A 26,672-nucleotide genomic window follows, 5' to 3' on the forward strand; every position below is an offset into this window, starting at 1 on the left:
CTCCAACTACATTATTATTACTATCACTAGTATTTCTATCGTTATTATTGACACAATTATTATTAAAATAATAAAAATGGTAAAATTATTATCACACCTATTATATTATTATAACCATTTTTATTGTTTTAGTATTATTTATTATTATTATTATTATTATTATTATTAGATTGGCTCGCACGACGGCACTTGCACACCCAGGTCCTCGCCTTAGCCCGCTGCGTTTCCGTAGCCTGTTAGCAGCTAGCGGCTAGCTTCCTTCCTTCCTCGGCGCTACTGGGAGGGTGAAGGGGAGGAGCAGTGAGAAACGGGCTGCCGGAAGGGGCAACTGCAGCTCGGCTCGTCGCCAACGTAAATGCCGGATTGAAGCTGCGCATCTTCCGTTCGATGACGTTGCGCGACACCCCGTCCGGCCCGCGAGATGGACGCGGAACGCCGTTAAAAAGTGTGCGTTAGTCGAGCTAACCAGCTAGCGGCTAACCACCTACCTTCCTGTCTGGGTAAACCCTCCCCTCCCTCGGCTAGCCAGTTGACGGCAGCTCGGCTCGCTCGCTGCGGCGCTGCGCGGCTGCCCACCACTTCACCCTCCACCTCCTAGTCCGCCACCAAAGAAAATGAAGAAATTCAACATTCGCAAGGTGCTGGACGGCTTGACGGCGGTCTCCTCTTCTTCGTCGGCCGCGCAGACTGGGGCCGCCAAGGAGAACGACGCCGTCCCGGAGAGCCTGCAGTCGGAGCATTTCCAGCTTTGCAAGGTGCCGTATTTCTCCCTCCTTGTCCCGGAGTGACAGTAGCCTCCGAGTGGGGGCATTTGCACTCTCAAATGAACTTATGTCTCGCTTGTACGTTCGCGTTCGTGTGTGGTGGCTGGCTGCCAAAGAGTGTGTTTGCGCCGCACTGACTTTCCGCCCCCGGCTCACTTTTTCAGCTCCGGCTAGCCTGCGGGGCTGGCTCGTCGGCTCGATAAGGCGAGTTGCGGTGCTTCATGTTCCCATGGGTGGAAGTCGACATGACGCTACCTTGGTGGTGGTGGTCATGTGAGGTGTGGGGACAGGAAGAGTAGTGGACTTTTTTTTTTTATCCACTTTACCTCATGACAGTACATGGCATTCTTTTTATTAATTATTGTTATTATTTTGCAGCAAATTTCATTATGAAATGGCTTTTCAGTTGTGCAGTGGACTAGTGTTTACCACATCTGCCTCACAGTTCTTAGGCTCAGGATTCCATTGCTTGTTCTCCTCGCGCTTGTTTTCTCCAGGTACTCTAAATTGTTCATAGGTTTGAATTACAGTGTGAATGATTGTTTTTCCTGCGATTGGCTGGCGACCAATCCAGGGTGTAGGCCATGTCTTTTTTGTTGTTGTTGGGGGGGGGGGTGACTCGCTGCAAGTCTCCTTTAGCAGCTGAAGTTCCTTTTCTGCAGGGTTAAAGTCTGGATATTGACTCGGCAAGTCTAAAACCTTCCACTTCTTGCCCTCGCTGGACTTTTGTGGTTTTTGGAAGTGTATTTTGAGTCTTTAACAGGGTTCCCCTCAGTTCACGACAGCTCTGTTCCTACAGCCGCGACGTAACAGTGCTCTAGTGGTTAACACGTCTGCCCCACTCTCACAGTTCTGAGGTTCTGGTTTGGAGTTTCAGGCTTTTTTGTATGGAGTTTTGAATGTTCTCCCCCGTGCTTGCATGGGGTTTCACCGACAAATTTCGAAAACATGCATGTTAGGTTAATTGAGGACTCATCCATAGGTATGAATGTGAGCGTGAATGCTTTTTTTGTCTGCTGACTCTGATTAGACTTGCGCTTTGTCTCTCCTCTCCTAGACCGTGCGTCATGGTTTCCCGCATCGGCCGTCCTCCATGGCCTTCGACCCTGTGCAGAAGATTTTGGCTGTCGGGACGCTGAACGGAGCTTTGAGGCTGTATCCTTTTTAAAAATATTTATTTATTTATAAAAAAAAAAAAAAAAGGAGTCAAACTTTTTTTCACACAAAGCGAGGGAACCTGACACTTTTGTGGTACAAGTAGCATAAAAAGGGCTCTCCCCTCAGATGTAGACCTTTCATGCATTGTTCTCAAATTTGTAGTGAAACTGTGTGAGGCTTCAGGCTATGTCCCTATTGCATTTTCTAGCTAATAAATCACATTTATACTCATCTGCAGGCTTTTATTCCACAAAATAGTTAGGTATGTCATCTCGATCAATTAAAATGAAGATTGTAATTAATTGAGACCTGTATCCATGTTTTTACAATGTGGGAGGAAGCTGGAATACCCGGAGAAAACCCAAACAAAGACGGGGATAACATGCAAACTCCACACAGGAAGGCCGGAGCCGGGATTCGAACCCTACTACCCAGGGTAATTTCAGCGAGGCTTAAAAAAAAAAAAAAAAAAACGGGCATAAATTGTGATCCTTGGGGTATAAGTGTTACAGACCTGAGAACTTGTGTTAAATCCTCCTTGGAAACATGGTAGGTCCTTTAGGAAAGGTTGCAAAGGCAAAGAAACAGATTCTTTTGGTTTGGAGGTGGTATGTTGGTGTCATTCAGACATGGCAGCTGATGTGCCCTGATTAAGAGACTGTTGTGTTTACACCCGCGACTCAAGCTTCCGTGCGGGCCTAATGTGCGAGGTGGAGCCGATGGGATTACTGTCACTCAGGCAATTGGTCCATTTATCAAAAGACAAGCCGCATCGATTGCTCCCTCACGGCCCTCGTCGCTTTTGGAGTTCGGAAAAGGCCGTCGCAGCTCGGCGGGCGTGAGCTCAATGAGGTGTCGACACACAATAAATGTCGACTTTTTACGAGATGTGTCCTCTGTGACAGTGTTTTCATTTGCCTGTTAGTGTGGAAGCGGCGCCGCTCGCTCACTCGGGTGCACGCTGCCTTAAATGTTGACCTTTTACGGCGAGGGGGCAACAATTTCAATATGGTTTGAGCAAAAGGAGCGCTTGGTGGCCGAATGAGCTCCAATACATCACGGGGGATACGTTTCCAGACCCTCCCCCAGTCTGTGAAAATAGGAGATATCACTTTTTATTAAAAAAAAATAAAAATAAAAATTGAAACACATTTAAACTTATTAAAGCACACCATTTTCAACATGTTGTAAATGTATTTGAACACATAAAAATGCAAACATAAATTGTATAGAAAATACTGTCAGGATTAGTGTCTGTGCACACACGTCTTTAAGATTCAAGATGTTTGACACTGAGCTGTAAAACTGGCAAAAAAGTCGAAAGACAATTAAATAATGTGTATCAAAGCAACAAAATGTTCACCCAAACTATATATTAACAAAAGTCAAATTGCTAAACGCTAACGTATAATGCAAAACACCACAGACGGGCAAACGGAAATTAGCATAGATGTTAGGCTGGTTTTAAACCTTCAAATAACTGCTAATTAAACACACACCGCATCGTCACATACATGCAAAAGAGAGCTAAACATTGATATGTTGAACCAAAACATACAGTGCAGCATTATTCACAGACTTGCACTGTATTCTTTTTGCTTAGTCGGGATGCCTCTCTGCTTTTTTTCTTCTCTTAATTGTGCCATATCTACTGTACATCCAGTAGACCTCAGTGTTGCCGGGCATGGTACGGCACAACGGCGTTTACGCGACACTCTAAATTCAGACTTACCGGTACTGTATGTAAACTGCAAAAAAAAAAAACATGAAAATGATCGCTTAAAAAGGTGAACCGCCATCTACCGGGCTTTCATTGTACGTGTGGTCTATTCTTATCACAACACTGTTAATGTTAGTGCCTATCAAAGGAGAGCATAGGATTACATTCTTTTACCCCGCCCGAGCTTGAAATCCCATCTTTCCCCCTCATTAAAAAAAAAAAAAAAGCCAATTAATGGCGTTTGCGTCACCGAGGCTTCCCCATCTGCAAACGTAACGTCGCATCGGCACGGAAATGGATTCCCAAAGCGTTTGCCTCTTCACAAATTGCGGCAATGAGTCAAACTGTACACTACTGGTGGGGGGGGGGGGAACAACTCTGTCAAACGTTTCCTACCCCTCGAGGGTTTTGCCTAAGAATTTCAACGTCAGCAACTTTGCTTGTGACAAACATCTCTGCAGGAAGTCAACAACGCTAACCAGCAAAAGAAAAAAAAAAGGAACAAAAGATAATAGAAGACCACACAGGCTAGTCCTGGTGTGTTTATTGAACTGCAGATGGTGGGAGCATGTCTTTTAGGGATTTTTGCCTGAATTTTGGAAATTACATTAAGTTACATTACAACTTACGTTGAGTCAAACTGAAGTTAAAAACAAATAAAACATTTAAACTATTTAAAAAAATAAACCAATTTCATCCAGCCATCCATTTTCTTTACCGCTTATCCTCACTAAGGTCGAGGGCTGCCGGAGCCTATCCCATCTATCTTCGGGCGGGAGGCGGGGTACACCCTGAACCGGTCGCCAGCCAATCGCAGGGCACACATAAACAAACAACCATTCCCACTCTCATTCACACTTATTGGCAATTTTAGAGTCTTCAATCAACCTACCACGCATGTTTTGCGAGGTGGGAAGAAACCCGGGTGCCCGGAGAAAGCCCACCCAGGCACGGGGAGAACATGCAAACTCCACACAGGCGGGGCCGGGATTTGAACCCCGGTCCCCAGAACTGTGAGGCAGATTTTCTAATCAGTTGGTTACCGTGCCGGCAAACAATTTCATATTTTCAAAATAAAATATATAATTAAACAAAATTTAATATACTTTATTTAAAAAAATTAAAAGAGGAAATGCAGGCTCGAAGGGACAAATTAGTTGCACCGACTAATTAATTTGAGGTATGTACGAAGAAAGCAATCAATGGAAACCATTGCGAACGATTATTTATTATTATATGCTCTTAAGTGCTTTTCTTTTGCGTAAGCAGGACCAGATTTCATATTTATAATCAAACATAAACTGCCAGCATTGCTCCATAATAAATGAAACATATTCTCAAGCAAACAAAATAATGTAAAAAATAAAAATACGTCGAATGTTTTATAACAGTTTATCTTTTCGTTTCAGTAAAGTTCAAGATCAAATGTTTCTGGATTTTGGGGGCATATTGAGACATCATAGCCATTAATAATTATGATTCAGAAGTAGCGCTACACATGAATTAGCCTCGTAGCTGTAACCGTCCAGTAAGGTGACGTTGGTCACCTTACTGGACTTCAAGTACTTCGCATCAGTTTGTTTAATCTTGTATCGTGGGTCACCTTGTCACTGTGTGAAAGTGCACACAATTGCAACAATGTCCTCCTTCGATGGGTTCTGCGAAAAAGGCAAATAAATGCTGCGTCTTCTGTTAGGGCAGTTTTGTGCTATCTCTGTGAGAAAGAGGCTACAGATGAGTCCTTAGGGAACCTCGCCTCAGTTTGTTTGAATCTTTGATTGCAGGATGCCTTGTCACTCTGTGGAAGTGCACACAGTTCTGGCAATATCCCGCCTTTGCTGGACTCTATGTAAAAGACAGGTGGATAAATGTGTGGTCTTCTGTAACAACAGTTTTGTGGTATCGGGTACGTAAATGCCTCTTCTGTTCAGGAAGTTTGTCAGTATCTCTGTGTGACAGGCCACTCTGGAGTCCTTAATCGACCCCGCCTCAGTTTGTTTAAAGTGTTGTTTGATCCGAGTCCCATCGAGACTTTTCAAAGGCAGGATGGCGTCGCGGATGTGTTGTCTGGTTCCTTCAGCAGAGGCAGCTTGTTTGTCTGGAGCGTCTCCTCCTGTGCTGTTTGCAGAAGGAGTTTTTATTTTTTCTTCTTTGCCGGGACCTAATTAGTCCAGGTGTCCATGCTGCCTCCCCTTCCTTTTGCTTCTTCTTTTCTCTTTTCCTCTCCAAATCCAAAGCGAGCAGACGGCACAGAAACAGTCGCAGGAACGGACCGTACGAGCAGATGGGTGTCGTCGAGGCTGAACAAGAGTTTTAGTGTAAATCACGGCGGTAAACAAGACAGAGGGGGAGGCCCCCCCCCCCCCCCCCCCCACTTGTTTTATTTATAGTGCAACCGGTCAATTTGTTTGCATAGCGGACAGTTCTCTGGGTACCACTCGGTTAATGATCAAAGTGAGATGATATTCTGCAGTGAAACACAGAAATTCTGCCATTACGCATAAAAATACTCACTTTTTGATTGACACTGACAAAGTATTCAGTTAGGTGTATTTCGCCGGACTGATGTCACAAAATGACAAATTTACATAATACGGCCCCCAACAGTTGGCATGGTAGCAAAAGCCGTATTCGGCGTTGGCCCCAAGCGGTAGAGGGGAGGCGGGGTGAGCAGTGGTTCATTCACATGAGACTGGACCACCCACATGTAACTAGTCTAAAGAAAGTTGTAAAAAAAAAAAAAAAAAAACATACCCACACAGACCAGTACCTTCTCTTTGACACAAGCTAGGGGTTATCAGAACCCTGGATGACTGAGCAGAGAAAATCCCCACCACTGACAACGGAAGACAGAAGGAGCAGACTCACATCACTTACTAACCGGAGGTATCCAAAGTGGGCCTTTGTCAAATACGCCAAGAGAAGAAGAGCCATTACACCTGAGCCTGAAGACGGAAACAGGAGGTGGAATGTGGTGGTCCTCGACGTGGTTGGTTTGTCAGAGAAACTCAGAAGGCTTTTCTCCAAACCCCCACTAACACCTCAGACAAAAGCTTGTTCGCCCCAAGGACAAAATCCCGATAAGCAAACGCAGCAGTGTTGCGTACGCAGTGCAGTGAGGAGTACAATGACCTCTACATTGGAGAGAATAAATAGCCACTGCACAGGCGCATGGCGCAGCATCGACAGGAGACTTCTTTGGGTCCAGAATCAGCAGTTCATTTGCATCTCAAGAAGAAGGGACATTCCTTTGAGGACAACAACATCCAAATTCTGGATAGTGAGGACCGCTGGGTTGAAAGAGGTGTAAAAGAAGCCATTTTTGTTAAACAAGAAAAGCCGTCTCGAAACAGAGGAGGTGGTTTGAGGCGTGACCCATCGTCTGCAAGAATGTCCTGACATCTCTCCCCTCAATACAACCATCACCTCATTCAACAGGAAGAGTGCCTCTTAGGAGCTCTTTAGATTTAGAACTGAAAAAAACCTTTTGGATTAAAAATGAAATGTCATCAACAAACAAGAATTGTCCGACAAGTTATAAAGGTTAAATAAATGAATAACCGCATCAGTCCTTGTGTATGTCCACGCTGTCTGTCCATGGATGTTTTTCCCTTAACTGAGTCGACCCGCAGCTTCGGCCGTGCAGGTGTGGAGTGCTATTGTCAACATGACAGTGGCGCCGCCGTCATCCAGCTACAGTTCCTCATCAACGAGGTTTGAAGTTTTTTTTTCTTTTTTTTCTTTTTTCTAAACACTTCCATACTGTTGTCGTCAAATTTGACCCGTTTCGACATTTAATAGCTATTAAAAAAAACAAAAAAAACCCAACTAAAGGTCATTCTTTTACGTGGAAATTTTGGCTTTTGACCCATGTCTACTAAAATGGTGGTAATGTTGGGAATCTTCAAACTGCGAAACTACATGCCACAATTGCGTGTATTTTAATAGGACGGTGGTAACAGTGTTCAAGAGGTTATTTGAAACGGTCTCGAGAACTGTTTGTGTTTCCACTACATTTGCACAGGTTCCTGCAGGAACATGCACCTGTTGCTCTTTGAAGAGTCATGGGGAAATCTCGAAACAGTAAATGAGTCCAAGTCGGTGACGGTGTTCATTGGGGAGAATGAAACAGTCCTGAAAACCGTCTGTGTTTTCTGTCACATTGGCACATGTTTCTGCAGTAATGTGCACCTGTTGATCTTTGAAAGGTCACGGGGAAAAAGTAAAAGAGTAAAACAGCGTAAGAATAATCATGCATACCAAAGATAAGAAACATAGGTCATGCAGAGGTCAGAGGATGCCGTCACACAGGCGCGAGATCTGTACTTGCAAAAAGAAGTACAGTGCGCCCCATGGTTGCAGTGACTCAGCTCATTTCACAACAAGCAGCAGTTTGGCAGATACAATTAATCAAAACGGAGGCTTCAAGCTGTTTATTACCACTCCCAGTTAAAGCTTATTCTCAAACTAAACATAAATATAATTAATTACACCTGATGTATTTAAAACTACCACATAGTTTTGCCTCAGGAAAGTCCCATTAGCGTAACGCAAGCCAACAATGCAAAACGCCATTGACATGCTAACGGTTAGCATCGATGGTGGTGGTTTTAGAAGCAACGGATATTTGAACACAACCGGTGGAGCAACACGTAGAGGGATTATAAAACAATCATCGCAAGCATATATTCTTTACGAAAAGTAACTAGTAAACATAAACGAAGGGAATTACTCCTTTTGTATTCAAAACAACCACAAAGCGTAGCCTTTCGTGCCGCTAGCTTAATGCTACTACTAAATGTCGTGTGTTGTGGCGCTTTAATCTTTCAAGCACTCAAACGGTTGAGCATTGATAGCCAATTATTAGGGGTATGTTCTTGGCCTTCCACAGAAAATGACAGTATGCCCTCCTCTTGCACGGCTAACAATGAAGACGTCAATTTGATCATTATTATTATAAATATTTTTTAAGCAATCATGTTAGTTTTGCTAGCTACATGCTTGGCCAGTGCCCTCTTATAGCCCTGCCCCGTAGCACCTTCGTGGGATTGTAATTCTGCTCTTTCTTTTTCTCAGGGGGCGCTAGTGAGTGCCTTAGCTGATGACAGCCTCCACCTGTGGAACCTGAGGCAAAAGATACCCGCCATCCTGCATTCGCTCAAGTTCAACAGGGAGAGGTACAGTAAGACTTGTATGTGAAGACAACAGTATTCACGCCCATATATCCTGTCCATCACTGGCCTATATATAGCCGCTTCATTAGTGTGAACCGGAGCGAGGCCTTTGTAATTAAATCTTAGCCAGTTGCTATCCCTAATAGTCCAATAACGGGCAGCAACATTGTCTCTTTTGTCCGCGCTTTTGTAACAATAGGAAAACCCTTACTTTTTCAAAATGTATGACCTAAACTTGATAGAATTCGCTTTTTGCCAAGAAATTCCGACTCTTATGACGAGATTTCCCAAACGTGGCAGTCTGTCAAAAGTCGCATCTGGTTGGAATGACCACTTCAACCTGAGTACAATACAGCAAGAACTTTGGAAATTGGGTGATGGGTTCTGGAGAAATTGAGTGTTTGGCGTCTTTTTAAGGTAAAAGAAAAAGTGCAGAGGCTTCCCAGAGTCAGCAGCATATCTTATAAAGTTAAATTAAATTGAAATAAATAAATAGTTCCCTGAAGTTTGGACCCCTTACAACTAGCATTAATAACGGGAGAGCCTCGTTCTCAGTCTTTTTCTGACAGGTGCATGGTTTTCAGTTTCCTGCCGTCCTACTTGGAAACGACAAACCGACTGTTACTGTGCAGTGGAAATGCATAAGTGAGATTTACTACAACGTCTTCATCTTGATGTCCTCCTGCAGAATCACGTACTGCCATCTGCCCTTCCAAAGCAAGTGGCTTTACATTGGCACGGAAAGAGGCAACATCCACATCGTCAACGTGGAGTCCTTCACCCTCTCAGGCTACGTCATCATGTGGAACAAAGCCATCGAACTGTGAGTCCCCCTACCCGTCTCCTACCTCCCTTCCCTTTTTGCTCCCCCTGCGGTCGGTGACATTTTAGCATAAATTGTCATGTGACTGCAAAAAGGAGTTACATCAGTGACCCAAAAAATATATATTATTACATATTTCAGCTGACACAGATGAATGAGTACCGCTTTTAACTTCCTCATTCTTTTCATTACGATTTCCTCTTAAGCGCCTCACCACTTGTCTGTATAATGCGCTCAGCGATGCTGTTCGACTTCCAATTTGTTCTCATTTCAAAACAGTAAATAAAGTGCATTCATTTGTCCCAGGATCAAATTGTCGTCGTTGTAAAACCTTTGATCTAATTCAGTGTTTTAAGTAGAAGTCTGAAATTAGGTGAACCACTGTATTATAAAACTAAAATAAAGTAAAACGACTCACCCTTTGAAGACATCTCACAAGTTGTAAAGGATAGAGGGAAACCAGCCATAATCCTTTCAGCTAAATGCTACATATGTTAGCATCTGCCTGATGAGATTAATTTGTGTGTTCAATTGATATTTAATGACTTTTATTGCTCATATGATACCAGGAAGCCAGCCCCTTACAGACTAGCTAGCTACGGTGAGATACGACTTGAAACCTGTCATAAACTTGAGGACCCCCTCCTCCCGTATGTTGTGATGCACTACAGTGAACCCCTGCTACATCACGGCTCATCCTTTGCACCTGTGCTATATCGCAGGCGCTGATTTTTAAGCGATTATTTTTTTTATCAGGGATATTTACAGTACTGTCTACGGTACAGGCAAGTCTTAATTTAGAGTTGCGCGCTTTTGCTGTAGTAGCACGTTGTGCCGTAACATGCTGGGCAGCGCTGAGGTCTACTGGGAGACATGCAGCATTGTAGAAGAAGAAGAGGCAGAGAAGGTCCCCAAATAACTCCAGTAATACTCGTCATTCCCAGAGCAGGGAAAATATATGCCTGTGGGTAATGTTGTATCCTCGGTTTGTATGTGTTGCTGCTCCGTGTGTTCTCAAGTAGCAGTTGTTTGAAGGTTTATATGCAATTTCCATTCGTCCGTCTCTGGCATTTAACATTGTATCTTAGCATTCAGCTCACAGACTTTGGTTAGCAACATATGGTTTGGTTGAACATTTTGGTGACTAAATATTCTGCGTTTAATTCTCTTTTGTGTCAGTTTCACAGTCCACTTGAACTTGGAGTGACAAATAAAAATTTTGAAGCAAGCAAGCTTTTCTTCTTATTTGGAGAACTGCGAGCGGGAGCGAGAACTAAAGAATATTGCCCTTTAAAAAGTGCAATCTAAGTTATTAGTAATGCTACTAAGGAATTTGGGTTTGTAAACAAACAAAAAAAAAAAGGGTCTATCACAGATTTCCACCAACAACGGGGGCGTTCACTGTATTTCTATTTACTTCATATGTATGGTGTGCCACGTTGTGATGATTACTGAGTGGAGTTACTGTTGGACATCCTTCCCCCCCCCCCACTTCTCTCCTCACTGCTGCTGTATCGACTCATCAGCAGCAATGAGATCATGAGCTGGCCAAGCCAGACCACCTCACTCGCAGGCGGCGACACTTTTCTTTTAGACCAAACACACACTTCTTTCCTCTCTCTGTTGCCACGGTGATGCAGTCTCTGCACTCTATAATCTCTCCTGGACCCCCATGTGACCCTGTCCTCCCTGCCTCACTTTTCTTTTCTTCTCTGAGACACTCTTCCTTCCCAAATGTGACTAAAGATTTAATTTTTTTTCCTCCCTAAGGGTAACAATACTAACAACCGCATGTGAATACTAGGGTTTCTTGTCCAAACACAGTTACGGTACTCCCTTTTAATATTGTGTTAGCTGCATGCTAATGGATAGAATGCAACGACAGCTAACCGTAGACGCCTGTTTTTCTTTCCTCCCTTTTAACCCCTGCACAGATCCACCAAGACACACCCAGGGCCAGTAGTTCACATCAGTGATAACCCCATGGATGAAGGAAAGGTAACACCTGCTGTTCACCTGACACGTAGCTCAGACCACAAAAGATTCGTAGAATGGCCCATGGGAATTTTTATTTTGGGAATGGGTATTTTTGAAGGGGAAGGAGACAAGAAAGTGACAGAAGTTGTTACAAAGTTTTATGAATTAATGATGTTTTTTTTTTTGCATTTCAGAACCATTAACATCCTTGGTAATTTTGAGGAGGAAAATGCAATTTATTTTGCTCCATTTTCAAGAACTCTGTTCACTTCTAGCATGATCTGGAGCAACCTTTTCTAAACTCTTTAAGCTACACGCCACCTTTATATCCCTACAGCAGAACTGGCAAATATTACCGATCATTCTTATTTTGTTACGAAATCGTTACGCACGTAACTATGGCTGCAGCTATGGAATGTTGTCGTGTTCGACTATCCTACTAAAATTGTGTTTTTGGATACATTATATTTTTACTTAGTTCAATAGCAATTATGAATACACACGAAAAAATAAGCAATTTCACATAAAAAAAAATAATTAATGACCAAATGATTTTTTGAGATAATCAGCTGTTTTATTTTCATAAATTCACATTGAGCTGCAAACTATTTTCTGGTGTAGAAATATTTTCAGTGAGGCAATTTAAGACAAATGCAAATAAATAAAACACATTTAAATTTCAGTTTAAACTTAGCATTGCTTGTAAGCATAAAAAAGAATTTATTCATTAAAAAAGGCATAAGGAGCCTGTTGTGCAACTCCATTTGAGCAGGGAGCAATTTAGGATGTGACATCATAATACAGTAGGTGCGTGGCTCTGCGTTTAAGAGCTTAGACCAGGCTCCCTAAACTGAAAGGAAAATGAAGACACGTCGATAGGAAACGCAAATTTGAACTTGATAAATTTTTGGGAAAAACTTTGCCACTCGCAGGAATTTTTTTTCAATACTTGACTCAAAATGTAGCCGCTGGCAAATACAATGCTAGTACACTGGCCATGTCTCACAGTGCTTAATTCACTGAGCAAAACTGTTCCTTGACAAGCAAGCACCCTGAATGAAGTCACGTTATAGTCTCACACATACTCTACTTATCACCATCGTAATAAACTGGACACAAATTTAACGGTAATGAATAGAAACCTTAGCTCTCTGCAGGGCTAACGTTATGCTAGTATGTTGCATTAACATTAAACTCACTGATTTGTGCGACGTTTATCTTGGTTTTTCCGCCACATTGTGTGTCTTGCTTGAGAGATGTCGCAATACTAGTGTTCCCCTTTCTACTCAGTCTGAAATGATCCCACACTTTTGGAATTTTATCTTCTCGCATTTGTCTTGTCTGATGTCGTCGCCGTCTTCTTCTTTTGCTGTGTTTAATGGCGGCTTGCAAACTGCCGCGTAGTGGTCGTTTATTTTGCGCTTTTTGAATCAAAACCGGTACACTCCGCTTCCGCCACCTTCACTTGCGCTAATACCGTAACCACTTTGCGCCAGTCCGTCTGCTTCACAATTGAACTCCGCCATCTAATGGGGGCAGAGCATAGCGTCAATGTTTGATCAATTTAACAATTTGCCATACAAAATATAAGGATACAAGGGCCTGTTCATCTGTCTTTTCTCAGTCTCATGTCCTTCTCAGCACAAAGATACCCATTCACCAAATAAATCAATTTTCACTCAAAATATGGCCATAATATCAGTACTTTTGGTCAAGTATAGCTCATACTTTTGCTAGCTCAAACTCTCCTTGTGGATGAAAACAACAGATGACATAAAAGCAGGATGTCGTCTGTCCCCTCTTAATGAATCCCAAACTGTGTCAATTTAGGATTCAAATTAGTAGCTGGCTGTGCCAAGCTGAATGGTATGATGCAAGTTGTCTTTCTTGTCACCGCAGCTCCTCATTGGATTTGAGTGCGGCGTGGTGGTGTTGTGGGACCTCAAGTCCAAAAAAGCTGACTATCGCTACAATTATGATGAGGTAAGGCCTTGTTGTCGTGTTCCTCCACACTCGCTTCTTAATCTTCCGCCTCAGCGGTGTTGCATAACGCCGCATCGAAACCAGAAATACAAGACAGCACTTGTGATGAAGATTGTGAGAGTCACTTTTGGTGACACTTTTTAAGTGGATTAGCCAGGCAAGAGCAGCTTTGATTAGGTTTGGCTGACGCAAGTAGCAAAAGCATTCCAGTTAAGTTAGAGACATATGGCATTCGTACACATGCCTAAAAATGATCCAAAATGTGTTTTACCAGTTTTCTGACTGACTAGTAGATTTGCACCCAATATGTGGGTGCTCTCCTTCTTCTCCTGTTATGGAACTGTAATGTGTTTCAAGAATATAACATATTTTATGTGCTCAGTTTTAATAATCTCCAGTACATATGTAGTGGAACCTCAAAAGTCAAATGCAATACATACTCCCAACAATATAGTCGGCCCCCAATTTTCTCCGTCGGAAACACAGTGGTGCCTTGAGACACGATTCAAGTGAGGTTTATCTGTATAGCCCTTCATAAAAAAAAAAATCTCAAAAGAGGCTATAAAGGCCCAGATATGGCAACGATCGACGAGTGACCTGACTTAGTTTTTCGATACAAGCTGTCGATTGGCCAATTTATTTATTGTGCTTTGACTTGTGAGCACAATCTTGAGATACGAGTGCTTTATAGTGTCACGTGACTCAACTCACTTTATAACAAACGGCATTTTTGCAGATATAATTAATAAATATTCTTTAAAAAAAGTGGCTTCAAGCTGTTTATTGCCACTTTCATCTGAAACAAAACCTAAAACAAAAAGAATTGCACGTTGTGTATTTAAAAAAAAAACAAAAAAAAAAACACATTACTTCTGCTACCTTAATGCTAATATACAATGGGTAACGCCATAGGCACACGGGCTAACAATTAGTATCTATGTGGCGGTGTCATTACCCTTTAAACTACGGGTATTTGAACACGAACGGTGAAGCAACGCATGTAGACATAATGTAACAAAAACTCACAGGCATATATTCTTTATACTCTGCGAAGAATGGTTAATATTACTGCTGTACTGAGAACCCGAGGGAGGAGATCTCCAGTACAATATATCTGCATGTCTCTAATACTGCCCCCTGGTGGTGAGCACCAGCAGAGCAGCACAATATGCAGTGAAGGAGAAAGTGTGAGGACATTTTTTTAATTTCTTTTTTATGTAATTGTATTTAATAATGTCATTCCTTTATGTCTGCTATTTTTCTCAATAACAAAACACATTCCAAAATGTTTCATTTTATTGGGGATGCCGGAACGCAGTCATGGTATTTCCATTCGTTTCAAAGGGGAAAGATTATTTGCGATACAAGTGTTTTGAGTTACAAGCGTGGTCAAGGAACAAATTAAACTCACGTCTCAAGGCACAACTTTAGTGGAAACGGAAATAATGTGTTCTGCGCTCAAACAAAGGCATGTATGCAATGACCAAGAAAGCCCTGCAAGCTAATAAACTTGGAGTTTACACCAGCGACAGAAAAGAAGAAAAGAAGTATAAAAATAAGCAAATAGCTGTGAACAGTCAAACAAATAGTAAAACATTCAGTTGTAATGATAAAGATGTAATGTGATTTGTGACTTTCCCGACACCGTGGCGGCATTTATTTTTTTAAAGTGACTAATCATTTTATTTTCTGTTAAAGAAACACACGACATGAGCGGAATCATTTTCACATTGTTTTGAGCCCGGTGGAAGGCAGTCGCGGAGTCAATCACTGAACATTGCCAAAAATGTTCCAATCGCTGTGATTTATCCACAAGTTGGAACGTTTTGATCCAAGGTATATGCTTCCATGCTGCAATTTCTGCTGAGGTCGCCTTGCCAAGTAAAATACTTTAATAATTATTTGGCAGAATAACATCGCCGATGTTTTTTTATGCTTCATTAGCTTGATTGCAGCCAGGGCGTGGAGGCAAACTGCAAGGGAGAGGCAGTGCACAAACTCCACTGCCTGCAATTGTTTTGTGAGTTTTGTCGCTCACCACAGAGTGTCAGAATCTCGCCTGTGCACAAACACCACAGGAGGTGGAAGGAGATGAATTTTAAATTGTGTTATATAACTCTCGTACAGTCGCACGCGCACACAGTAGCTTTTGATCGCAAGTGACAGGCATATGGCAGCCAGCACAAAACAAAGGTAGCAGTCTGCATTGACTGTAATGATTGACACAGGTCACAGGCATTCCAAATGACATGTCATTTGTTTTTCACGAAAATAGCTTTGGTCACAATAGGAGTTTGTCAATACCAGCTCAGTCCTATCGAGGAGGATCCCACTTGTGCTATTTACTCTTTGGTGGCTTCCAGGCCATCCACTCGGTCGCATGGCACCACGAGGGCAAACAGTTTGTCTGCAGCCACTCGGACGGCACTCTGACCACATGGAACATACGAACCCCAGCCAAGCCGGCGCAGATTATCACGCCGCATGGTAGGAATTGTTGAACGCATACGCACATTTGTATTACATAAAGACACTGATGCCCAACACTGAATTAATTTTCACAACTCCATTTGACACCAGGAAAGCAGCCCAAGGACGCCAAGAAGCCAGAGCCGTGCAAGCCCATCCTGAAGGTGGAGTACAAAACCACACGGGCAGGGTAAGTGCCACCGACACGCCCATCCTGTCTTACCCACGACCGGATTCCCACATCCTGTCCTGAAAAGAAACAGTTCCTGTTATTCTCTCACAACAGCTTGGCGAGACTCATGAGTCGCAGAGTCCATTAAAAGAACGTCCAATAAACGGCACTCTCAAGCAATTGTCCATTTAAGAAAAATAATCGACTCGCTCAAGCAACCATCAACTTTGGACAAACGCTCCCTTAAAAGTAGTCGGTGTAAGACAAATTAATGCATCCTTAAAGCAGCCATCAATTAAGACAAATAAAACACCTCACTTGAGCAATCAGCTCCTTGAGATGAAAAAAAAGCTCTCCTCAAGCAACCATCAACTTATGACAAACGCCTCCCTCAAGAAAAAAATTAACTCACGACAAATACCCCCCCTCAAGCAATTCACAAACTTAAGAAGAAAAAAACGACCTCCCTGCAGCAACCATTAACTTGAGACAGATAAACACCTCCCTCAAGCTATTACTAAAAAAAACAAATGCTGCTTCAAAAATAATCAACTTAAGACAAATTAATGCCTCCTTCAAGCAACCAACACCTTTGAACAGCTAAATACCTACCTCAAAAGAGAAAATGCTCTAAAATAAAAAATTAAAAGAGGATTACATTTTCCCCCCACCACCACCCAGGGACCCGTTTATGGTTCTGTCCGGCGGTCTGTCCTATGACACGGTGGGTCGGAGAGCATGTCTGACGGTGATGCACGGGAAGAGCACCGCCGTCCTGGAGATGGACTTCCCTATCGTGGATTTCCTTACACTGTGCGAGACGCCGTATCCCAACGGTGAGCCTCAAGTCACTGACCATGCGATAGTATCGCTCAAATGGCCTACGGATCGGAGAGTTCCATTTCTGGTCTTTTGGTTTTTAGATTTTCAGGAGCCGTATGCCGTGGTGGTTCTCCTGGAGCGGGATTTAGTCGTCATTGACCTCGGACAGATTGGGTACCCGATATTCGAGACCCCCTATCCACTAAGCATCCATGAGTCCCCCGTGACCTGCTGCGAGTACTTTGCCGACTGCCCGGGCGAACTCATTCCGGCACTTTACTCGGTGGGCAGCCGACAGAAGAGGCAAGGCTACAGCAAGAAGGTGGGCCCTCAGTCTTGACTTATACTCGCATAACAGAGCATACAATAATGATTTATTTAATGTGTCTAGGATTGGCCCATCAGCGGGGGAAACTGGGGCCAAGGGACGCAAAGTTACCCAGAGATCATCATTACTGGGTGAGTGATGACTGATAAATTGTTACATAAAAATCTGATCATCTTCATTCATGTTTGTGCTTCATCTCCATTAGACACGCCGACGGCTCCATCAAGTTTTGGGACGCTTCTGCACGTAAGTAGACAAACCTCTCCCTCAAGCAACTATCAGTTTCAGACAAATACAGCAAATGCTGTCCTCAGGTTAGCGTAAACATCCCCCTTAAGCAATCATTAACTTAAGGCAAAACCCCGTGCCTCAAGCAATCAACTTTTGAAAAATAAACACCTCTCTCAAATAATCAGCAATTTAAGACTAACGCCTATATCGAGCAACCTTCAACTGTTAAGACAAATAAACACTTCCCACAAGCAACCGTTTACTCTTACCTGAAGCAATCAATTTAAGAGCAGTAAACGCCAACCTCAAACAACTATCAAAATAAGACAAAAGCAGCTCACTTAAGCAATCATCACCTCAAGACAAATAAACACCTCCACTAAGAACCATTAACTTAATACAAACGCTTCTTTTAAACAACCATCAACTGTGTCCATTTAAAGAACGAGGTGTCCAATTAGCGCCTCTCAGATAACCATCAATTTAAGACAAATAAATGCCTCCTTCCAGTAGTTATCAACTTCCAAAAAATAAACACCTCCCTCAAGCGGTCATCAACCTAAGAGAACTGAACACCTCCATTTGTTGGACACGCCATTGCTTTCTGTGACTGTTACCGTGGGAACCCGTCAATGTACTTCTTCCCGCCACAGTGATGCTTCAAGTGCTCTATAAGTTGAAGACGGCCAAGGTGTTCGAGAGGGCCCGCGGCAAGGAAGAGAAGGCCAACACGGACATCGTGGACGAGGACCCCTTTGCTATCCAGACGCTGTGCTGGTGCCCAGAGAGCAGGATGTTGTGCGTGGCCGGCGTGTCGGCGCATGTCATTGTCTACCGCTTCAGCAAGCAGGAAGTCACCACCGCCGACGTGCAGGTGAGTGCAAAAACAAAAACAAAACAAAATTACGTGTAACATGTTACAAGTCACATGTGCAATTGGAAAAATCGATTCCATCGCATTATCCGTTTAGGGTTGCAAAAGTGTGGAAAATGTCTGGTATATTTCCATAGGAATTTTAACTGGGGAATTTTGGCAATGCAGTGTAAGCTCTGGTTACGAACGACTCGGTTTACGAACAAATAGGGTGACGCATAACATTTTCGAAGAGAAACTGTCTCGATTTATGTACCCTTTTGATTTGCAAACTGGCTTGGACATGCCAAAGCATAGGTTGTGCTTTTTCTTGCGCTGAAATCTACCATCGATACTATTGTAATAATAAATAAAATTGGCATAGCGCTTTCCTTAACACCGAAAGACTCTTAAGGAGGAAGTAAACCCACAAAATATTTTGCAAGACTGTGTTGTATATGCTACCACTAATGAAAACACGCTATTCTGGTTAATCTAGTGTTTGTGGAATAACGGTTAGTCTCGGGGAGCAACCATTTTGGCTAATATCACCCTCTTGTGGCGACCAAAACTGACGTCACAACTAGCCTCGCGAACGTTACGTACGTCACGAGGCCAAATCCGCAAAACAGTTTGGCAGACTCCCTGTGTATGCTGCCAGTTGACAGCATGATAGATTGAACCTGTACTTGCTAAAATGTCGTTCTCTCATGTCATCAGCATACGCAGGGATGTCTTTCAATAAGAAAACTTGCACTCAACAGTACGGTAATGTGGACAAAGTGAACCTGCAGTTCTTCTTTAATAATGACGACTTAAAGCCTCCGTTGTTGTGTAAACCTCCACATTCTACAGAACACTCCATATCTTTGTAACTTCTCCGGCGTAATGGATCTCTTGTCCACGGCTTAAAATTGTTTCAAACACCCTTGGCTGGTGTTATTTTATTTTTGTGTTATGTTGTCAACCCATTTGGCTGTGGTGTTTTCCATTGTGTGCTTGATGGCGTCTTTTACACACACACACACACACACACACACACACAAAGACACAGAATGTTTTTACAAAGTAAACCACGCAATTTCAATTTATTTTCACAGTCATTCCACAAATTAGCACCTCCAACAGAGACACTTCTCTGCTTTATATTTTGTTCTTATCTCGTAGCTCTTGGAAGTACGCATGCAGAGCGATCTGAGCAACGTGGACTCGCCCGACGCCGCCGGGGACCAGACCCCCACGCAGCCTTCCCCGCCGCCGCCTAGCCCTCAGGAGAGCGAGCCCTCTGCCACCATCTCCACTCAGGCCTCCGCCAGCGGAAACATCAGCATCTCTTTGGCGGACGGGCCGCGAGACAACATGCCCTGTCTGCAGTAGGGAGTATTTATTTATTGCTGCCATGAAGGTTTATTTTCAGTGGTGCGCCTTGTCCAACAGCATACAAAGTCCAAATCAGAGTCCTTTGTTGCAAAAAAGCTGCTTGATATCAGCAACTTTAATGATGCTAAACATTAGCGTTGCTGATGCGCCTCACAACAGATCACAAGAAGTATGTTGTTCACAAAAAGCACACTCTATCTTGATCCACAGTGGCTATTTAGTGGCTCATGCAAGAAACCAACGTAGCAGTCTACATCTTTGTTTGGTGTTCTTTCATGTCAAACGGCAGTAACAGATGTACTCGAATACAACCTACCCACACAAGATCCAAATTAAACTGCTTTGTCACAAGTAGCTAACTCGCTGTTGCAGTAGATGCTAAGGTGGCAGTCTACATCTTGGTGGTCCTGGTTGGCAAACAGCACAAAAAAATTGACTCAAATTCACGACATAGTGGGGCAGGGAACCTGCGCTACAAAGTATACGCCCGGGGCTGTGTTTTAGCCCCGCCCAGAAAATCAGGACAATTCAAACAGTGAAAAAGATACTTAAGCTATATCTCAGCAATCCAGCACTGTGTTGTTATGTCATTGCATATATTTTCAGCACTAGTCTGAAAACATATTTAATGTATTTAGAAACAAAACACTGATATCTTCTTAGAGTCCCTCTAACAACTTTCGTGTGTGGCCTGCTGTGTTGCGTTTGTATTCAGGGTGCGGATCTCCCCATTGAAGCAGTCTCCGGGCTACCAGGTGGAGCTGGTGGTCCAGCTGGTGTGGGTGAGCGGGGAGCCACCTCAGCAGATCACTAGCTTGGCCATAAACTCCTCATATGGACTGTGAGTGTCCACCACATGCTTTTGATTTTTTTAAGTACACAACTCAAGGAATAGTTAGCGATATTCGGCTTTGGGATGCAATGAAATTTCAGGATGAACTTTAAGTGCAGTATAACCTTTACAGGTGAACTTACTGTAATTTGACCTTAACTTTTGAATGCATGTTCGACGTTTCAGTACTTTTGTCTGAGGTCTGCATCTGTGGTGTTTTTAGGGTGGTGTTTGGCAACAGCAATGGCTTGGCGGTGGTGGACTACCTCCAGAAAACACTGCTGCTCAACCTGGGCACGTCAGAGCTATACAGCCCCTCGGAGCCCAACCAGAGGCACCCGTGCTCCCCGCGTAAAGCCCGCCACCCCTCTGGAGGTCAGACTCTTATCACACAGTTAAAAACAGCGCGACCTCCCACTGCTTTGTTAGTCGACCAGTTCACACGTGCAGCTGTCGATCAGCAACATTTGATGCGGCACTTTAAATTGTAGATGAAACCGAAATTTTTAATTTAGATTTGAATAATATACTATTTTCAGTCATGTAGAGCAGTGGTTCTGAAACATTTTACACCAGGTACCACCTAAAAAAATACTTCCAAGTGACCAACATTAAAATTCAGTAGGCTAGTAGGCTTCAGTATTAATCCGAAATGAGGCCAATGTTTTGTTCCTAAACAGTATATCTATTATTGTAAGCCACTGTAACATAATGCAGTTTCAACATTAATTACAGTATGTAAAACTGTATTTAATGATGCTATGAAAATCTATTGCGCATAAAAAAAATAGAAATTATACCTAAAAAAACCTTTGAAAACAAATAGTTCTAAAAGATTAAATGCAAATGTATTACACTTAAAAGTTAAATACAACTACAACTGTACTTAACAAATATATTGTACTGTATGTAACTGCAGATTTCCGTGACAGACAAACAGATTCCGAAAAGAAAATTCCACGATATAGTGTGGCCGTAGTATTTGAAGCGCGATATTGCAGGGTAACACTGTGAACATTGGCAGTGTGTGTTTGTTTTGTTGTCGTGTAAGTTTGTAGCAGCGCGCCTGTCTTCACGTGTGTATTTGTCTGGTCTCTTTCTGTATGATTTTGTTAAGACGTCCCCACGACGACGGTGTCTTTCGTGTCCAGGGTTTCTCTCATGTATGTTAAGTCTGTGAAAAATCTGCGCTTCTCTCACTTCAGTAAGTCAAGAAATCTTTTGTGGATTTCTGCTCCCGTTTATGTAGATGTAGCAGCCGTAAGTCCTCTTCTAGTTTCACTCTAGTCCCGCTGTAGTTGGTCAAAGTGTACAGGAAGAGCGCAGATCGAATGTATGAATGTCTTGTAAAAATTAGCGGTTGCCTTGTATCAATGAGCATGTCTTTAAATAGAACCTCCGCCAAGGCTACTGTTGGTCTCCGATCTGTGATTTCCCCCCCCCCCAAACACAGCAGCCTTTCACATTTCCAGAAAGATCGGTTACAGTGAGGCCCCGCATATTCGCAAATTTGCCTCGTCACTTATCCTCCATTATTCTTTGATTAACTGCTGTTTGGTATTTTTGTGCTCAGGCCAAAGCAGTAACATTATTGCTTTGGACATCATCTGGTGGCATCTTGGTGCCGAGGCACTTTGTTGAAGTGAGTTTCATTTAGACATAGTCATAAGTGTGCTCTTCTGCTATCTTTATGCAATTCTGAACTTTTTAAGGGGGGCGTCAATTACTCGCTGGTTTTTGCTCTCCGCAGCAGTGCTCAGTCCATATCCCCACGAATTGCGGGGGTTCACTGTACTTCGCAGTAAGTTCCACATCCTGTTCTATTTTTATCATCACACGTTGCCATCACGAGTATCCTTTTGTGGTGACAAGACAGGAAAAACACCCAAAAAAGCCCCCAACAAATTCAGGAACTTTCAAAAATGGATATTTGATCAATTGCGTTGCTCATTGCAGCAAGCCACTTTGCATTTTCATTTCCTACTCTGCCCTTATCCTCACACTGGTATCCTTTTGTGGTAACATCACAAAAAAATCCAAAGAAAAAGCAGCAGGATTTTTAATCAATTGTATTTCACATTGACTGAGTAGCCAGATGCTTGATGCTGATCTTGGAGGTAATCGAAGTCAACATTGGTCCTCCTGACTTTTCTTTTCTTCCTCCTCCACAGCGCAGTGCGATTCCAATGATGGGCCCAACGCCGCAGAGGAGCGCTGCAAGTCGCCCAACTCGGGTGAGCTTCTGATAACTTCTGGAGATGGGCGTTCAGCGTGTGCGTGTGTGCGTGTGTGCGTGCGCGCGTGCCTGTGTATGTTTTAAACTGACGTCCGTCACGTAGGATCCAACTCGCCCTGCAATTCTGACGAAGAGCGCAAGGCCAAGTTCATAGAAAAGGGTACTGTATAGCGCTTTGTGTGATTGTGTGTGTGTGTGTCGCGTTGTCTGCACGTGTATCTGCCTACCTGTGTGTGCGTGTCTGTCCACGTGTGTCCTTCAGTGTGTGTGCGTGTGTGTGTGTGCGTGTATGTCCATGTGTGTGCGTGTCCTCTTCTGTGTGTGCACCTGTCGGTCTTTGTATGTCCGTTCGTGTGTCCGCGTGCGCGCGTGTGATGGTCCGCAGCCATGTGACATGTCTCTTCCTGTGAACTGTTTCCAGTGAAGTACAAAAGCAGACGCTTTTCCAAGACGGTTTCCAATGACTTTGGTACTGTATCAGCCACGCGCGCGTGTGTATGTATGTATGTATGTATGTGTGGGTGGGTGGGTGTTTTGCCTGTGTCTCTCTCCCTTGATTGACGGCCTTCTAACAAGCATTGTGCCTCTGTGACGATGGCCGCAAAGGTGTGAAATCAAAATGTGTTTTTCAATACTAATTTGATTCCTGACCACAATGACTTTTAATTGCATGATCTTTTTTCCATTTAAGGCTTCAGATTTTCTGTGCAGTTTAGCCCCATTTAATTCCATTTTTTTTAAAAACACTCAACTAAAGTACAATTGTGCTTCTTCTGCTGCTGTTTTTTTTTTTTTTTTTTTTTTTTTTTAACAATAAAACATAGAAAACCTGCTTAAAGCCTTTACAATGTTAGTTAACTTCTGAATGAGCAGTAGTTAGGGATTCCAGGGCTGCCGTAGTGCCGACGCACTAACAGTTTGGCTTCTTCCTGATCCTTCTTCCTGTTCGCTGTGTTCCTTGAAGTGTAATCAGTGTGTTTTCTGGCTGTTTTTCATGTTCCAGGGTCTTCGATTGTTTGTGAAAGGGTGGTGATAAGACTAAAGTGGCGACTGTTTTCTGGTTTGACAAGTTAACAATGTAACCAAGAGCTAATCTAAATCCAGCAGAACCCCTAAAGTCCAAGATAAACCCGTGGCGGGATATGCTGGACAACTTCTCGATTGGTTCATTTTTTAGGGCTGTACGATATTAGGCAAAAAAATGACGATTGCGATTCTCTTTCTTCTAAACCTACAATTTATATTGCGCTGTGAAAAAATACAGGATAACATGTAACGTGAAAACCAGCACACATTTTTCTTTTTCCTGTGACGGGTGGAATGATGCGCGCAGTTCATGTTGGGTATCAGAGTTCTTTTGCCTCCTACATCGCAGGACCTTGCGGTGACTATTGCGCAATTGTCATAATGACAATGCTCAAACAATACATCGTGCAGCCCTGTTTAGAACTATTTCCCCATAAGATATCATGTACATTGAAGTAATTTGCTCCAGCATCAAACTGTCGCCATCAATAACTTACTAAGTCTGGACAACTTTGTGTAATATTTAAAAATTCTTAATTGTAAAACAAGTCTAAAAATACAGTCCAATACTTCTTCTGTACACCCAAACCCCTAAAGAGCCCCAACAAAGCACAGCTGAACCCCTAAAAAAAAACACCCAGGTGCACCTGAGTCACGACGACAATGGCACCTGCTTTGCCTCACGCTCCACCATTACTCTCTTTTTTTTAGAATTCATATTTAAAGAAAACTTGCTAGAGTATTGTTTAATCCGTCATGTTATCAACCTGTAGTTCTGTTAATTATCACAGCGTACACGGGGAGCCCACTATCCCGATTCCCGCGCTTGGTCACGTGACCTTGGTAACGCAAGCATGAGGGCATTTCTAACGTAAATTTCAGCAGACCGCAGAAGGCGATATTGCCCAACAATGGCAGCCCCCTGACATCGATGAATTGATCTGTTCAAGTCTTTTTCCACAAACACATTATTAATCAGTATACCATGTTTTAGACTTGTGGGGTCACATACAACATATTCTTGCCCAAACATTTTTTGCGTTTCCTTCACCTTTAACAGTTGCCATCCAGTATCAATCACCACCTTTAAAAAAAAACACTGTCTGGATTCTGTGTGATTATGAACTAAAATCAACTTCAAAAACATTTTATTTCCCTACCGCCAGTGTTGTTTCCTCACAAACGAGGCGTGTTGTGTTTGTGTTTCAGCTAGGATGTCGCGGAAAATTAGCTCGCCTAATGAGCAAAAGCCCTACTCCGGTAAGCCTGAGATGCTAACGAACTCCTAGTTTTTCTTGACCTTATTCCATTTTCACAGGTTTTTTTTTTTTTTTTTTTTTATAATTCAAGCAGTAAGCAAAGTAAGGTGTGTGTGTGTGTGTGTGTGTGTGTGTGCATGCGTGCGTGCGTGCGTGCTTGTGTTTGTGTGCCGCGGGCAGAGTGGGGTACCATCTCATCCAGAAAGTACTTTTATTACACCCACAACGGCACGTCCAAGACAACGCGCAAAAGTGTGGAGCTGGCTTTCCCCGCAACAAACTCAGACCACAACATGAGTGAGTGCACTAGTGGCCGAGCTCCGGCTGGCTGGCTGAAGTGGGGCACCTGGTACTAAGCCCCATTGTCACAGCCGGAGGGGGTGGGGGGCGCCGGCTTCTCTTCCCACATGGTGTCGCTAACACACTTGGGCTCGGAGGATGTTCAACCGCACCTGAGCGACACCGTTGTCTTTTTTCCATTGGCTTGCTGGTGCTCTTTGAATGCGACCGGTCCTTCAGGTTCCTGATGCTGTTTTGTTCTGCCATTCATGTTGATTGTCCAATGGAAAAGCTCGAAATGTGGTGTGCATTAAACGGAGTATTGGGACTACACTGAAAAGGGGAAAATGCTATAAGCGCTAAGATGTATGTTGAGATTAAATCTTATGTCATATATATATAACAAGTGAATTTGTGTCCCTTTTGTTTGTAGCGTTTATTCTTATACTACTATAACCTTTAATCTCCAAAAAAGACCTATTTTCTCGTAAGATTAAGGCTTTTTAAAACGTATTTGAAAAAGATGACTTTCTCGTGAAAATTTAGATTTTAAAAGTTTTGAAAAAATACAATTTGTTTCTCGTGATATTACAGCTGTCTCGAATATATGACCGTTCTCACTAGCTTCTGACCTTTTATACAACAAAATTAAAAATGACTATCACCGTGAGATTTCCAATTAATATCTGAAAAAATACAGCTTTAGTTTGTCATGTTCTAACATTTATCTTGAAAAATACATTAGTCTCGTAAAAATGACCCTAAAAAATACTACTATATTCTCGTAATATTAACACTGTTGTTACTTAAAATATTAGGATTTTATTCTCCAAATATTGTCTTTGCATTTCACAAAACAAATAATAAAAAATAAAGACCATGACTTCATGTGTATTTCATGTATATGTTTTTCCTCTTTTCAGTGTGTCCTTAATACAACTTGGTGAAATGGGTTTGTTTTGTCTCATCTGGTGACTTTGGTTAAGTTTTTAAGCCTTAAGGATTTTCTGTGCAGACTTTTGGCCTTATTGTACACAAGCAAGAAACGACAACTGTTTGTACAGTAAAAAAAAATAAAAAATAAATTAAAGGTTCGGAAATCTGCCTAACTCTTCAAATTGTCACGTCCAAAAAGTGACCTTATCTCCTCACATAGCAGCCACTTCTCTAACAGATGCCTTCTCTT

The 26,672-nt window shown here is 42.8% G+C and overlaps 1 protein-coding gene across 5 annotated transcripts in view; it reads left to right on the forward strand.

Moving 5' to 3' along the window:
- Positions 1–289: 289 nt before the first annotated feature.
- stxbp5b (syntaxin binding protein 5b (tomosyn)) overlaps positions 290–26,672 on the forward strand; it is a 34,032-nt gene continuing 7,649 nt past the window's right edge. The window contains exons 1-22 of one of the 5 annotated variants that reach the window (XM_061695760.1): positions 290–755; positions 1,822–1,919; positions 7,275–7,356; positions 8,719–8,819; positions 9,505–9,639; positions 11,574–11,637; positions 13,516–13,599; positions 15,963–16,086; positions 16,180–16,258; positions 16,922–17,076; positions 17,164–17,384; positions 17,454–17,521; positions 17,596–17,636; positions 18,275–18,495; positions 19,642–19,847; positions 20,570–20,695; positions 20,910–21,061; positions 22,858–22,920; positions 23,026–23,082; positions 23,344–23,391; positions 25,158–25,208; positions 25,388–25,504. In XM_061695760.1, the coding sequence (XP_061551744.1) occupies positions 615–755; positions 1,822–1,919; positions 7,275–7,356; positions 8,719–8,819; positions 9,505–9,639; positions 11,574–11,637; positions 13,516–13,599; positions 15,963–16,086; positions 16,180–16,258; positions 16,922–17,076; positions 17,164–17,384; positions 17,454–17,521; positions 17,596–17,636; positions 18,275–18,495; positions 19,642–19,847; positions 20,570–20,695; positions 20,910–21,061; positions 22,858–22,920; positions 23,026–23,082; positions 23,344–23,391; positions 25,158–25,208; positions 25,388–25,504 (2,434 nt within the window). In that variant the 5' untranslated portion in view covers positions 290–614. The remainder of the gene's footprint in view (positions 756–1,821; positions 1,920–7,274; positions 7,357–8,718; positions 8,820–9,504; positions 9,640–11,573; positions 11,638–13,515; positions 13,600–15,962; positions 16,087–16,179; positions 16,259–16,921; positions 17,077–17,163; positions 17,385–17,453; positions 17,522–17,595; positions 17,637–18,274; positions 18,496–19,641; positions 19,848–20,569; positions 20,696–20,909; positions 21,062–22,857; positions 22,921–23,025; positions 23,083–23,343; positions 23,392–25,157; positions 25,209–25,387; positions 25,505–26,672) is intronic. The other 4 variants (XM_061695762.1, XM_061695761.1, XM_061695764.1 and 1 more) reach the window with 4 other exon arrangements.

The sequence above is a fragment of the Phycodurus eques genome, chromosome 14 (genome assembly GCF_024500275.1).
Source record: "Phycodurus eques isolate BA_2022a chromosome 14, UOR_Pequ_1.1, whole genome shotgun sequence".
Classification (NCBI taxonomy): domain Eukaryota; kingdom Metazoa; phylum Chordata; class Actinopteri; order Syngnathiformes; family Syngnathidae; genus Phycodurus; species Phycodurus eques.